Source organism: Talpa occidentalis, unplaced genomic scaffold (assembly GCF_014898055.3).
Source record: "Talpa occidentalis isolate TD23 unplaced genomic scaffold, MPIMG_talOcc4v2.1 talOcc4.3, whole genome shotgun sequence".
NCBI classification, from domain to species: Eukaryota; Metazoa; Chordata; class Mammalia; order Eulipotyphla; family Talpidae; genus Talpa; species Talpa occidentalis.
The window spans coordinates 39,142,705-39,154,939 of record NW_023603184.1 but is presented as its reverse complement, the minus strand read 5'-3'; the positions used below and the strand labels follow the sequence as shown (position 1 = coordinate 39,154,939).

General features: G+C 43.1%; 2 protein-coding genes across 4 annotated transcripts in view; one reads left to right on the top strand and one right to left on the bottom strand.

Moving 5' to 3' along the window:
- Nucleotides 1–4,714, bottom strand: part of PAAF1 (proteasomal ATPase associated factor 1) — a 30,048-nt gene extending 25,334 nt beyond the window's left edge. Inside the window, exons 1-2 of one of the 2 annotated variants that reach the window (XM_037522947.2) lie at nucleotides 4,629–4,714; nucleotides 2,775–2,815 (exon numbers count right to left, since the gene is read on the bottom strand). In XM_037522947.2, the coding sequence (XP_037378844.1) occupies nucleotides 2,775–2,815; nucleotides 4,629–4,675 (88 nt within the window). In that variant the 5' untranslated portion in view covers nucleotides 4,676–4,714. Of the gene's footprint in view, nucleotides 1–2,774; nucleotides 2,816–4,628 lie in introns of those variants that run through there. The other variant, XM_054699534.1, reaches the window with a different exon arrangement.
- Nucleotides 4,715–4,780: 66 nt separating this feature from the next.
- Nucleotides 4,781–9,645, top strand: LOC119255615 (cytochrome c oxidase assembly factor 4 homolog, mitochondrial). 2 transcript variants are annotated; one of them, XR_005127501.2, is made up of 3 exons: nucleotides 4,781–4,883; nucleotides 7,964–8,413; nucleotides 8,924–9,645. XR_005127501.2 is itself a non-coding variant. In XM_037522950.2 (2 exons), exon 2 carries the CDS (start codon nucleotides 7,976–7,978, stop codon nucleotides 8,228–8,230), a length of 255 nt encoding a protein of 84 aa, XP_037378847.1. In that variant the 5' UTR covers nucleotides 4,781–4,883; nucleotides 7,964–7,975; the 3' UTR covers nucleotides 8,231–9,645. The 2 variants fall into 2 exon arrangements, 1 of the variants encoding a protein (XP_037378847.1); XM_037522950.2 differs by having other exon boundaries at nucleotides 7,964–9,645.
- The last annotated feature ends 2,590 nt before the right edge of the window (nucleotides 9,646–12,235 follow it).

The following is a 12,235-nucleotide window of genomic DNA, read 5'->3' as shown; positions in this document are numbered from 1 at the left end:
CACTGGAGGAGGGTCCTACATGGCGCGCAGACCTCTCCTGCCGCCCGCTGCTCCCCTCAGCAGTGTACTTCAGTCCTTCTGCCTGCTCTGCTCCCCGCTCTGGCTCTGGTGAATTCTCTCACCTTCCCGCGCTTCTGACTGTACCCAGTGCTTGCATAAATAAATTAATTAATTAAAAAAAATACTAACATTAAAAAAAAACCCTCAAAATGACCTCTCTACACTGTAATCCCTGAAACAATTTCAATTTTTTTTTGGGTTTATATGATAGAACTGGGATTAATCCAAACACTCTCTATGTTCCTATATACAGGCTAATAAGGGCTGCTATAGAAAGGGACAAAATATGCATATTGGCACCACTACAATTCATGTTTCCAAACAGTACAGTTATACAGTCATTTGCCCCTCTGTCCCCCACAGCAGACAACTCTCATGATATATCTACTCTGTCACTGAAACCTTCTTCCTTCATAACAGCCAAAAAGTGGAAACAACACAAATGTCCATCAATTATTGACTGGATAAAAAAAAAAAAAAAAAAGGTGGTGTATCCACATAAAAGAATATTACTTGGAGACAAAAGGGAATGAAGTACTGGTAATTGGTATAAAATGGATGAAGCATGAGAATATTATGTAAAATGAAAGAAGTGAGACAGACTCCAAAGATCATGAATGAGTCCATTTATATGAAATTAAAAGAACAGGCAAATTCATACAGACAGAAGTTGATTGGTGGTTGCTGGGGGCTAAAAGGAGGGAAGAGGGGTGAGAAAAAAATAAAAGGGGAGGGAAATGGCAAGTGACAACCAAGGGGTGATGAAAATGTTCTGGAATTAGATAGTGCGGACAGGTGCACAACTCTAAATATATTAAAATCTACTGAATTGTGTACACTTGAATTTTTAATTTTTTTAAAAGATTTATTTATACATACAAGAACTGGGGTACAGGCCAGAGGTGCAGGGGGTGAGAGGATTCACCACAGACAGAGTGGGGAACAGAACGGCAGACTGAAATACTCTGCTGAGGGGAGCAGCAGAAGAGTCAGGAGAGGTCTGCTGCCCCATGTGAGTTTCTCCCCCTCCGGCTGGGGATCAAACTCGTGCTGTAGTGGCTGTGGACAGCCTCATAGGTTGCGTTTTAACCCCTTGCGCCACCAGGGAGGACGAATAACACATATTTTATTTTAATAAAACTTAAAAAAAAAAAATTCTTCCTTAAGAATTGACTCCAACATCATGGAGAAAACTGAAGTTATAAGACACTCTCAAATTTCCATGTCCATATCTACAATAATTTATCTACAGCTGTATTTTTCCTTACCTTCTTTCATCTTAGTCTTTTAGACTTAATTCAATCACCTTTTCTCTCCTCTTCTTTAAGATGATGGTTTTTCCATTAATCCTTCTCTCCTCTACCGACAAGGCTGTATTTTAATTGCACTCCAATAAGTTCTTGTCTTTAAAAATAAAAAAAACTGGGCCTCTCAGGTGGCGCAGGGGTTGAAACGAAACCTATGAAGCTATGCCTGGCAACTGCAGCACGAGTTCGATTCCCGGGTGGCCAGGGAGCAACCCACATGGCGCAGCAGACCTCTCCTGAGTCACCCCACGGCTCCACTGCAGTGTACTTTGGTCGATCTGCCTGTTCTGTTCTGTCTCTGGTGAATCCTCTCACCCCCCCACACCTCTGGCCTGTACCCCAGCTCTTGTATGCTTAAATAAATCTTTTTTTAAAAATTCATAAAAATAGAACATACTAATATTAATACATCAAAAGATACTAATAAACCAAATACATGAAATGAAAAATAGTAAAGCAAAACTTTCTCACAAATTTAGAAGAAAATTTGATTTTTAAAAAAAAATAGTACCTGATAACTACAAACAAATGGATGGGAATAACACAAAGTACCATTCAAAGGAAAAATGATAGGGCCTCCCCAGTGGCACAGCGGTTGAGCGCTGTGTTGCAAAGCTACCGGCGGCCTCTACAGCACCAGTTCGATCCCCAGCCGCCCAGTGAGGGTCCCACATGGTGTGCAGACCTCTCCTGCTGCCCGCTGCTCCCCTCAGCAGTGTACTTCGTCACTCTGTTCTACCCTCCACTCTGGCTCTGGTGAATTCTCTCACAATCCTGTGTCTCTGACTGTACCCAGTGCTTGTATAAATAAATAAATCTTTAAAAAAAAAAAAGAAGAACAAAGGAAAAATGATAGGGTTTGGGAGCTATCATTTGGATATGGAAGAGTGAAGTGACTAGGGACAGTGATACTCAGAATGATAGTAACTTTTAAAATGAGAAAATCAAGACAGGGAATCTGGCAACAGAAGTGCTCAGTTTGGTTTTGGATTTGATAAAAATCAAGGTATCAGTGAGTGTTTCAAGTAGAAATGCCTAGCAAACAACTGTTCAATCTCTGCTTGAACGTAGAGAAATCGGGCTGAAGTTATAGATACAGAAATTATCAGAGAGGCTACAACTGATATTACAGAACTGCTTAAAATACAATATGTGGCTAAGGGACTGATTAAGATACATCAGCAAGATCTCCATGAATGCATCTGTGGTTTCCAACTAGAAAACCAAGTTGAAGGCCTTCCCTTGGAATGAAGGAATCAGGTGACCTCAGCACAATATAGATAGGAGAACATACGAAGATGTTTAGCATCTGCCAGTAGTCTGAACCAGAAAATGTAGGAATCGCTCTTCTAGGGGTAGTAAATCCTCCTTCTCTTGTAGGAAGACATATAGATTTATGGACATTACCTGGGGGATGACAGCTCAGCCAGGCCTCCCCTTCATCCTTCCTATAAAGAGACACAAAAGCCTAATTAGAGTCATTCAGTGCTGAAAAGGATGCCACTGGGGCCAGGGGAGAAGATCATAAAATTTCCAGATTGGCCATAGATATGATCCAGTGTAATATGGCACGCAGGCATACATTATTTTGACAAACTTTAATGAAGAAATATTTGTAGATTAAGTGTTTAATGCATAGGTATTTGTTAAATACCTATGAGTGTTCAAATATTTTGCCAGTAGGGAACTTCACTTACTCATTTATTGCTGCACAACTCTGAAAAATCAAGATTTTAAATTTAGGTATTTATTGGAATTATTGTAAGACAGGCCCTGTATTAGGCACTTTGCATATAACATCATTAATTCTCACAATTTAACGAGATCTTTTATTATCCCTGTTAAAGACAAGCAAGCTCAGAGAGAAATGACTTGTCCAGTCACCTATGGAGCAGAAATTGTGACTATTCTACCACCTCACACTGACTTTCTTACATTTTAGAGTTTATGTCAGCAAATATCCAAATCCATCTTTTAAAAAAAACTTGTAGAGAAAGATCTATCATTTATTAGCTGGATGATCTTGGGCAAGTTACTTTCTCTGATTCGGATTCTGCGTTATTTCACAGGCACCAAGTGGGCCTCAATAAATGTTAGAGTTCTTCCTTTATTATTTATCATACATTCTGTGTTATACTAAGTAATGTGTGTTTTATTTTAGCCTTCCTATGAAGGTGTAAGTTTCTTAAATGCAGGAGGTTGTTTTATTCATCTTCACCATTATTTTAATTTGAAAAACCCTTATTAATAGGGCCTCCCCGGTGGCGCAGCGGTTGAGCGCTGGGTTGCGAAGCTGCCCGCAGCCCCTGCAGCGCCGGTTCGATCCCCGGCTGCTCCCCGACCACCAGAGGAGGGTCCCACATGGCGCGCAGACCTCTCCTGCCGCCCGCTGCTCCCCTCAGCAGTGTACTTCGGTCCTTCTGCCTGCTCTGCTCCCCGCTCTGGCTCTGGTGAATTCTCTCACCCTCCCGCGCTTCTGACTGTACTCAGTGCATGTATAAACAAAACAAACAAATAAATAAATAAACATGCCTATATTAAAAAAAAAATTAAAAAAAAAAGAAAAACCCTTTTTAATAACAGTTGCCATGCATAGTATTACAGGGTCCACCCTGTTACAATAGCACTGCTGTGCTCAACCTGGTGTCCACAGTAATAATTTGCACAGTATATGAATATATGTCAAATGAATAAATGGTTTGCTGTGTATTTCCAATTAAGCTGACAGCCTCTTGAGGGTAGGAACCGCCTCTTAACTTTAGAGTACACATTTTAATTCCATGTATCTGAGAGCCTGAATATGGTACCGTTTCTTGAATAGAACTGTCCAATATGACAATAATGTAGCAGTAAGGGTCAAGAAGGACCTAAGATTTCATTACACACTCAAAAACAATGTGGTGATGGTGAGTACTGGGACTTTTGCAAACAGCTAACAACTAAATAATATTTACTAAGTGACTGTGACTGCTCAGTCAAGAGTAGAACCTTGTCTCCTAATTTTCTTTTCTCCAACTTATTGATCCTAGTTCTGACGCTAAGATCACACAATGGATAGGCGCTCCCTAGACCTTCAGGATAGCTCCTCTGGGAAGAAAAACAATGTCCACGTGAGTTTGAGACTTCTTTTCCAGACCCGTGCTCCCTCGACAATCGATGACGAGACCCTGATGACTAGCCTGGACTGGGCAAGGCTCTCCTTAGCGCAAAGGTAATATCCGCTACCCGCCTCCTCCGTCCCAGTTCTGGGATTGGTTTCACCTGAGAGCTTGTGCCCAGTCGCTCTGTATCCTCAAAGGCGCCGCCATCTTGCCCCGCCTCCACAGGAAGTAGGTTGTGCTGAGAAGCTGCGTGGCGACACGGAGGGCGGGATCTATAGAGCGGCCACCAATGAAAATGCGCGGTGGGTTCCTTGCTTCCGCTTCCGCGCCCCCCGCAAGAGGCTGGTTCCCGGCTGGAGGAGCAGGAGATCTTCAGCTGCTTGCAGCTCCCCGCGTTCGGGTCCTCTTCTGTTCGGTGAGCTCCGCACGCCACGTCCTTGCGCGGTGAGGTGTAGCGAGCACCGTGGCGATGGACCCCGCAGCCCACGCACGCCTGGGCCCTGTTCTTAAGATAGAAGAAGAATCTTGATGACTTAGCCATCTGGGTTTCTGTTTTTCCATCCCTTCCAATTCTTCCTAGTTCAGGCCAGCCTCCGCTGCTCAGCTGCCGCCATCCAGCTTACTCAGCTCTCTCTTTTTATTCCAGAGGAGAAACTGAGGCCAGGATGTGGTGGAGAGAGAGTAGGGTGGCAGTTACTGAGCCCTGTGGTGGCCTACGCAGGTTTAATTCGTTATATTAATGCATATGTTAATTTTGTAATGAATCCTTACATTTATTATTGAGGAAGAAACAAAAAAGATTGCATGGTTAACCTTACTGTTTGAACCTGTATGTTTTGGTTAGTATTCAAGGCATTTTTCTGTCTGTTACAGGGCAGCCCCGATACAAAACGGGGTCCGCCTGACTGTGGGTCTTCACCCGCGTGCTTAAAAGGACTTATCAGTGCTCTACTGCAGGCACACAAGAAAGGTTAATAAAAGGTTTATTTACAAGAAAAGGACAAATGAGGAAATGTACAGCTCAGGGAGAAAAATGGGAGACAAAGTTTTAAATGCGTCCTACCCGATCCGCTGATCTGGAATCCCGAGGGAGAACCCCAAGGCCCACGTGTTTGGTTTTTTATACCCAACCTGGCTGCTTAACTCCACCCTCAGGTCCCAGCCACCTTCCCTTTGGTGGTGAAGGGATTTGTCTTTCCTAATGTCTTGATGACTTTGGTCTGGAGTGGGGGGTGGGGTCCACAAAGCCTGTATGGAATTAGCTCAAAACATCCTTTCCTCCTAACATGTGTCCACAGTATTTGCTCTAAGAGGTGTCCCCTGTGCCTTTAAAGAGCTTCCAGGGTATTTAGGGTGAGGAGACTTACAATGACTGGAGATAATGTTAGGGGAAAAGGATTCCTAAAGCTAATTCCATACAGGCTTTGTGGACTCCACCCCCACCCCAGGCCAAAGCCAAAGACACTGGGAACTCCAAATTCCATCACCACCAAAGGGAAGGTGGCTGGGACCTGAGGGTGGGGTTAAGCAGCCAGGTTGGTATAAAGCCAGACACAGACACGTGGGCTTTGGAGGGGTCCCCCATTTTGGCTCTCTGCCAGCTAGCAGCATCCGGCCAGCTGTGAGAGTGACTTTGGGTTTCCAGGTCGGCGGATCGGGTAGGACGCATTAAAGACTTTATTTCCCTATTTTCTCCCTGAGTTGTACATTTTCCTTATTTCCTTTTTCCCTTGTAAATAAATCTTTTATTAACCTTTTGTGTGTGCCTGTAGTGGAGTATTAATAAGTCCCTTTTAAGCGCGTGGGTGAGGACCCACAGCCAGGCAACCCGTTCAATATTGGGGCTGTCCTATAACAGCAACACTTAACTCTTTGGACATGCGAGGCTCTTTACGTGCATTATCTCATTTTGTCTTACCCTGTGAGATAGATATTATCTCCACATTTCGTGAGAGATGATGAAGTGATTTGCCTAAAATCACCCAATGAGTCGAAGACAAAGCTTTATTTCCAATCCAAGCCTATTTTCAAAACCCCTTTCCCCCTTCCTCCTTTAGGTTATACTGCCCCCAAAGTAAATGAAATTTGTACTGTGAAGTGCTTAGATCCCCACTGCCCTCTAAAGTTAACATGTCTAACAAGTCTTTCTAAGATCAGATACTTTCTCACCAGTTTCACTTGTCCTGTAGACTCCAGAACTTTCAATTTTAATTTTGTCAATTTCTGTCAGGATTCCCCCACCCAGCTCTTCATTGACCAGGAATATTCTTCCTCCTCATCTGTGGTGAACTCCTACTCATTCCTCAAGTCTTGGAATCACTTCCTCCAGGAAACTTTCCCTGCCTGTTCTGGCCCTTCTCTAGATTAGTTACCCCTTTATTATGTTCCCAACTTTTTTTTTTTCAAGATTTATTATTTATGCATACAAGAATTGGAATGCAGACTGGATGTGAGGGGTGAGAGGATTCACAAGCGACAGAGTAGGGAACAGAACAGGCCTATCCACGGAAATACCCTGCTGAGGGGAGCAGCCAGCAAGTCAGGAGAGGTCCCCTGTGCCATGTGGGTTAGCTCCCTGGCGGGCTGGGCCCGGGATCTAACTCTGGGAATGGAAGTTGTGCTGCAGTGGCTGGCGACAGCTTGATAAGGTGCTGTGTCTTTAACCCCTGCACCCCCAGAAAGACCCTTATGTTTCCAACTTTAGATACCTATACAGATTATATAATAAACTGCCTGTTTACTTGTCTAAATTATAAATGCTGTGAAGGTAGATGCTGTGTATGTCTTGGTCACTCCTCTTTCCTCAACTTTAGCATAGTACACGATATGTGGTAAGTTCTTTAATGAGCATTTGTAGAATGAATTAGACACATAGAAAAGACATTAAGGAGCCCAGCTCTTTATTCCCTGTCATGATAAAATTTGCACAAAGGCTGAGTTCATTTCTCTCAAATTTTTCATGAGTTCCTTCTAGACTACCTTCAACTGGGTACCGAAACAAATGATCTTGGAAATAGTTTAATATATTACATTAAGTACTTTGACTTAGCACACAGATTCATCTTTTGCCCTAGCCCGGTACTTTCTCTGCTACAGCCACATCAAACTCTCTCTGTTCCTTATGACAAACCCTCTTGTTTAGTTACAGAGTAAGACCAGTAGGAGAAAAGAGAGATTCTCTTGGGTAAATCAGAGATAGCTTCTCCAGAAAAGTGACATTTCATCTAACTCAAATTCCATTAGCAGAATTGGCTTATTTAGTGCTGTGCTAAGCATTTCCACATATTTTATCTTATTCTGTTCACTTCAAATCATTTTGCTCTCTGCCAGGCCTAATGTTGGGGCACCAAGGTGAATAAGCCCAGTATCTGTCCTCAAATAGCTTACTTGCTCCTAGTGGAGACACATAATAAGCTATAAGACTGTCATTTATAAAAGAGGAACTTCATGTTTCATCATATCCCTGTTCTAACCTTTTCTCCATCAATGTTCTAGATTTTCCCCAAGATGTCAACTCAAGGCCATACCTGGACCCGACAGGAAAAGAAGGGAGGTGAGGAAGAGGACCCCCTAGATCAGCTGATCTCCCGCTCTGGCTGTGCTGCTTCCCACTATGCAGTGCAGGAGTGCATGGCTCAGCACCAGGACTGGCGACAGTGCCAACCACAGGTGCAAGCCTTCAAGGACTGCATGAGTGAGCAGCAAGCAAGGCGGCGGGAGGATCTGCAAAGGAGGAAAGGGCAAACCAATGCCCAGCACTGAGACCCCAAACCTCCTAGCCCCAGAGAACAGCCCTACAAACACAAGCACCAGAGAGATCATAGGAAGAACAAGTCCTAAGCTGTGGAACTAGGAACCAGCATGTAAAACTTGAGGACAGTCTTGGCAAGCCAGGCTGCCATGGATTTAGACATGACTACCATAAAGAACTGTCGTGTTTTCATGGTGAGATCTCACACATCTTCATCCATCTTGTCCTACGGTATTCAATATTAACGATTTTTCCCATGTGAAACAGAGTAGGGTTAGGGATGCTCTCCTACTCTGCATCTTGGGTCAGTGTGCCAAATACAGAACTCATTGTTTGTGTGTTTAATTTTTGTTTAGTATTTATTTTATTTATGCATACAAGAACTGGGGATGTAGGCCAGAGATGTGGGGGCAAGGTGGGGCGGGTAAGAGGATTCACCAGAGACAGAGCGGGGAGCAGAACAGGTGGATCTACTGAAATACACTGCTGAGGGGAGCAGCAGGAGAGACAGGAGAGGCTGCTGTGCCACGTGGGTTAGCTCCCTGGCTGGGGATTGACCTCATGCCTCAGTGGCTGGTAATAGCTTGATAGCACTGAGACTTTAACACTTGCGCCACCAGGGAGGCCCCTTGGATGTTTAATTTAAAAGTAAACTCACAATCAAGAGGTAAATTGCTTACCTAATTAGGTCTTTATTTATTTAGCTACTGGTTCAACGACAAGAAGTTTTCTGAGACCTTCCCAAGTGCCAGGCCCTGTGTTGGAAACTGATGAAAAATATGATCGCTGCTTTAATGTCATTTGGTATAGTTTGAAAAATAAAGCAACACTGGAACAACTAATTTCGTGACAATGATATAAGTACCTTTCATTAGTTCTGGATGTTTTCATTCTGCCTAATAGAAGGAAGGAAGTAAATGAGAAGACAAACTGAGTGCCTCTATATGCCAGACTCTGTTGTATTAACATAGTTTTTTGGTCTCAGTGTTTTCCCAGCTCAACAAACATAATATTGGCCTGACGGTCAAAAAGTAAACAGTATATTCACACTATGAAAAACTATCTAGCCATCAGGAAAGATGAAAGGTTGGCCTTTACAGCAAAATGGAAGGAGTTGGAACTATGTGTAGAAAAGCAAGTGAGAATTACAGACAAATACTGCACATTTATACAGTAGATGATTCATCAAAGCAAATGACATAGAAGAAAGGGTAGGAGCATGGAGAACAGGGAGGGCTGGATGTTTTGGTGTTGGGAGAGCGATGGTAACCACACCTGAGGGGGGAAATCCTATACTGTGAAAATATTAATGAGGATGTAAAACAATAAAAGGATGCTTTGAGGAAGACAATATGGAGTCATTCACATTTCTTCAATGGTACCTTAAAGAAGCAGGAGAAAGATCTTTCTAGTAAAACAAAATCCAGATAGTTATTTTTAAAAATATATATAAAAACTAGCAATCACTAACAAATGAAGTGAGGTTTCTAAGGCTAAGGGGTGGGAGTGGGGGGGTGAAGAATAGGGTTATAAATGATGGTGAGGGAGGAAAACTACTTCTTTAAATCATGCCACTAGTGGTCCACTGCGCCCATCTTCATCTTAAAGGGCAGAGTGAAAAGCAAATTCTAGCAGTTTTCTGAGGCCAAATAGAGGATGATTTTTTTTTTAATTTTTAACTAAATTAAAAGGTCTTAGATTCCTTTAAATTCTACTTTAAATAATCAGGTAATAGGCCTCCCTGGTGGCGCAAGGGGTTAAGACGCAACCTATGAAGCTATCCTGTGAAGCTGTCTGCAGCCACTGCAGCATGAGTTCGATCCCCAGTGGCCAGGAAGCTATCCACATGACGCAGCAGACCTCTCTTGACTCACCCGCTGCTCCCCTCAGCAGTATATTTCAGTCAATCTGTTCTGTTCCCCAATCTGTCTCTGGTGGATCCTCTCACCCCCTGCATCTCTGGCCTGTACCCCAGCTCTTGTATGCATAAATAAATATTTTTTTTAAAGAAAGAAAAGTATGTCCTCAAACAGGAAAATGTAAATGGATTCTACATCACTGATAACCAGAGAAATGAAGATTTTAAGATTTATTTATTTATGCATACAAGAACTGGGGTATAGGCCAGAGAGGAGGGAGGTGAGGGGATTCACCAGAGACGGAACAAGGAACAGAATAGGTGGATTTACTGAAATGCACTGCTGAGGGGAGCAGTGGGCACATTATGTGGGTTGGCTCCCTAGCTAGATGATAGCCCTGAGACTTAACCCCCGACACCACCAGGGAGGCCCATGAGAAACAAAGATTTTAAAAACACAGTATCTTGGGGCCTCCCTGGTGGTGCAAGGGGTATAGACGCAGTACTATGAAGCAATCCACAGCCACTGCAGCACGAGTTCAATCCCCGGCCAGGGAGCTGACCCACATGGCACAGAAGCCTGGTGTGTGACAGCAGATGCCCGAGTGGTTCCCCTCCCTCGTATGAGTGGTGCCTTCAGCAGCAGAAGTTGTGGGTCATCTTCTGGTGCCAATAATCTTGTCTTTTGCCACTAGGTTGGTGCCCTGCCTGGACTTAGTTGTGTTCTGTTGTATTTTATTATATTGTGATGTACTTCATTTGCTTTTTGTGGGCCACTGCTGCAGTGTTTTATTGCCAAGAGAAACGTGCATATAGACTGTATGGTGGAAAACCCTTGAGGGGGTGGATTGTGGGGTAAGTAGGAGGGAAAAGCTTCAGGCTTTTCCGCCCTCCCACTGAGCATGCGCACTCGGCCAAATGGCGTGGCGTGCATGCGTGGTGTGCGTGGCGTGGCGTGGCGTGGCGTGGCGCGGCGCGGCGTGGCACAGCAGAGTGCAGTGTGGTGTGGTGCCCAGGACAGAGGAGTGCAGCAGAGTACGGCGAAGACGAACAGCAGAGAGCATGAAGACTCCAACAGGGCTGCTAGAACCGGTAATGAACCTACCTGGTATGGGTTGGTTGCCCTACAGAGGGCAAGTTGCTAGAATCTAAATACTTAAATAGCAGTTCCTATTTTTCAGGAATCCTCTTAGGTATATTTTTACAAGATTTATAAATTAATTGTGTCTATTATGACATTGTTTATAATAGTGAATCAGTGGTCATAATGTATTTTTCTATCAATAAGTACAAACCTTTGACAACAGGAATGAATCTATGTATTAATTTGTGTAAATAAAATGGAAACATTAACCATGAAGATAGGCAGAGTTTAGCAAAGAGGAGGTTTAACTGTAGGAGTGACTTCCAAACCCTCCAACTGGAGGAAAGCAAGTTTTGGAGGGTGTTAGCTACAAGGAGCTAACAGAATGTATTAGAGCAAAGAGGGTTCTATTGCCATTCAGTCAGTTTGCTTAAGTAAATGCAGATAATGCTTATTTAATAGTCATACTGTGAATTAAATGAGGGACAAAAATCAGTAACTAATAAAAATGTTAGTGCTATTTGAAGTATTTTAACTGAGAAGTATAGCACTTTTAGCCCAGGCTGACTGGTTTTAGAGTCTGGATTCACAGTTCCTGTCACATACTGCCTTTTAATCCTACTTATGCCGCTTAACTAGCTGTGTGATGTTTGGCAAATTAACATCTCAGAATGGTTTGGTTTTGTTTTTTCTGTGAAAGTGCAATTATAGGTCCTTATAGGTCTCAGATCTAATAAATATTGACCCTCCTCTTAGGGTTCTTGAAAGAATGTTAAGTAATATTGGTAAAGAGCTTTCAAAGAGTGGCTGGCACATAATAAATATTCAGTAAAATTAGCTATTATCATCACTATTGTATGCTAGTCACTGTCCTGAGTTACATTATTTCATTCAATCCCAACACTCCGGTAACTTCCCTTTACAGCAGAAATACGGTCAGATAGGGGATCAGACTGCAAGTGTGTCTTATTCTAAAGTCTGTGCTGTTCTCTGGTTTGTGCTCTCACAGCAGCCAGTGCCTAGAATGGTGCTTAACATATAGTGAGTATATTTATTGTGTAAATATTAATTTAG

Coding starts and splice junctions, on each gene's coding strand:
- LOC119255615 (XM_037522950.2), top strand. CDS start 7,976: ATGTCAACTCAAGGCCATACCTGGACCCGACAGGAAAAGAAGGGAGGT.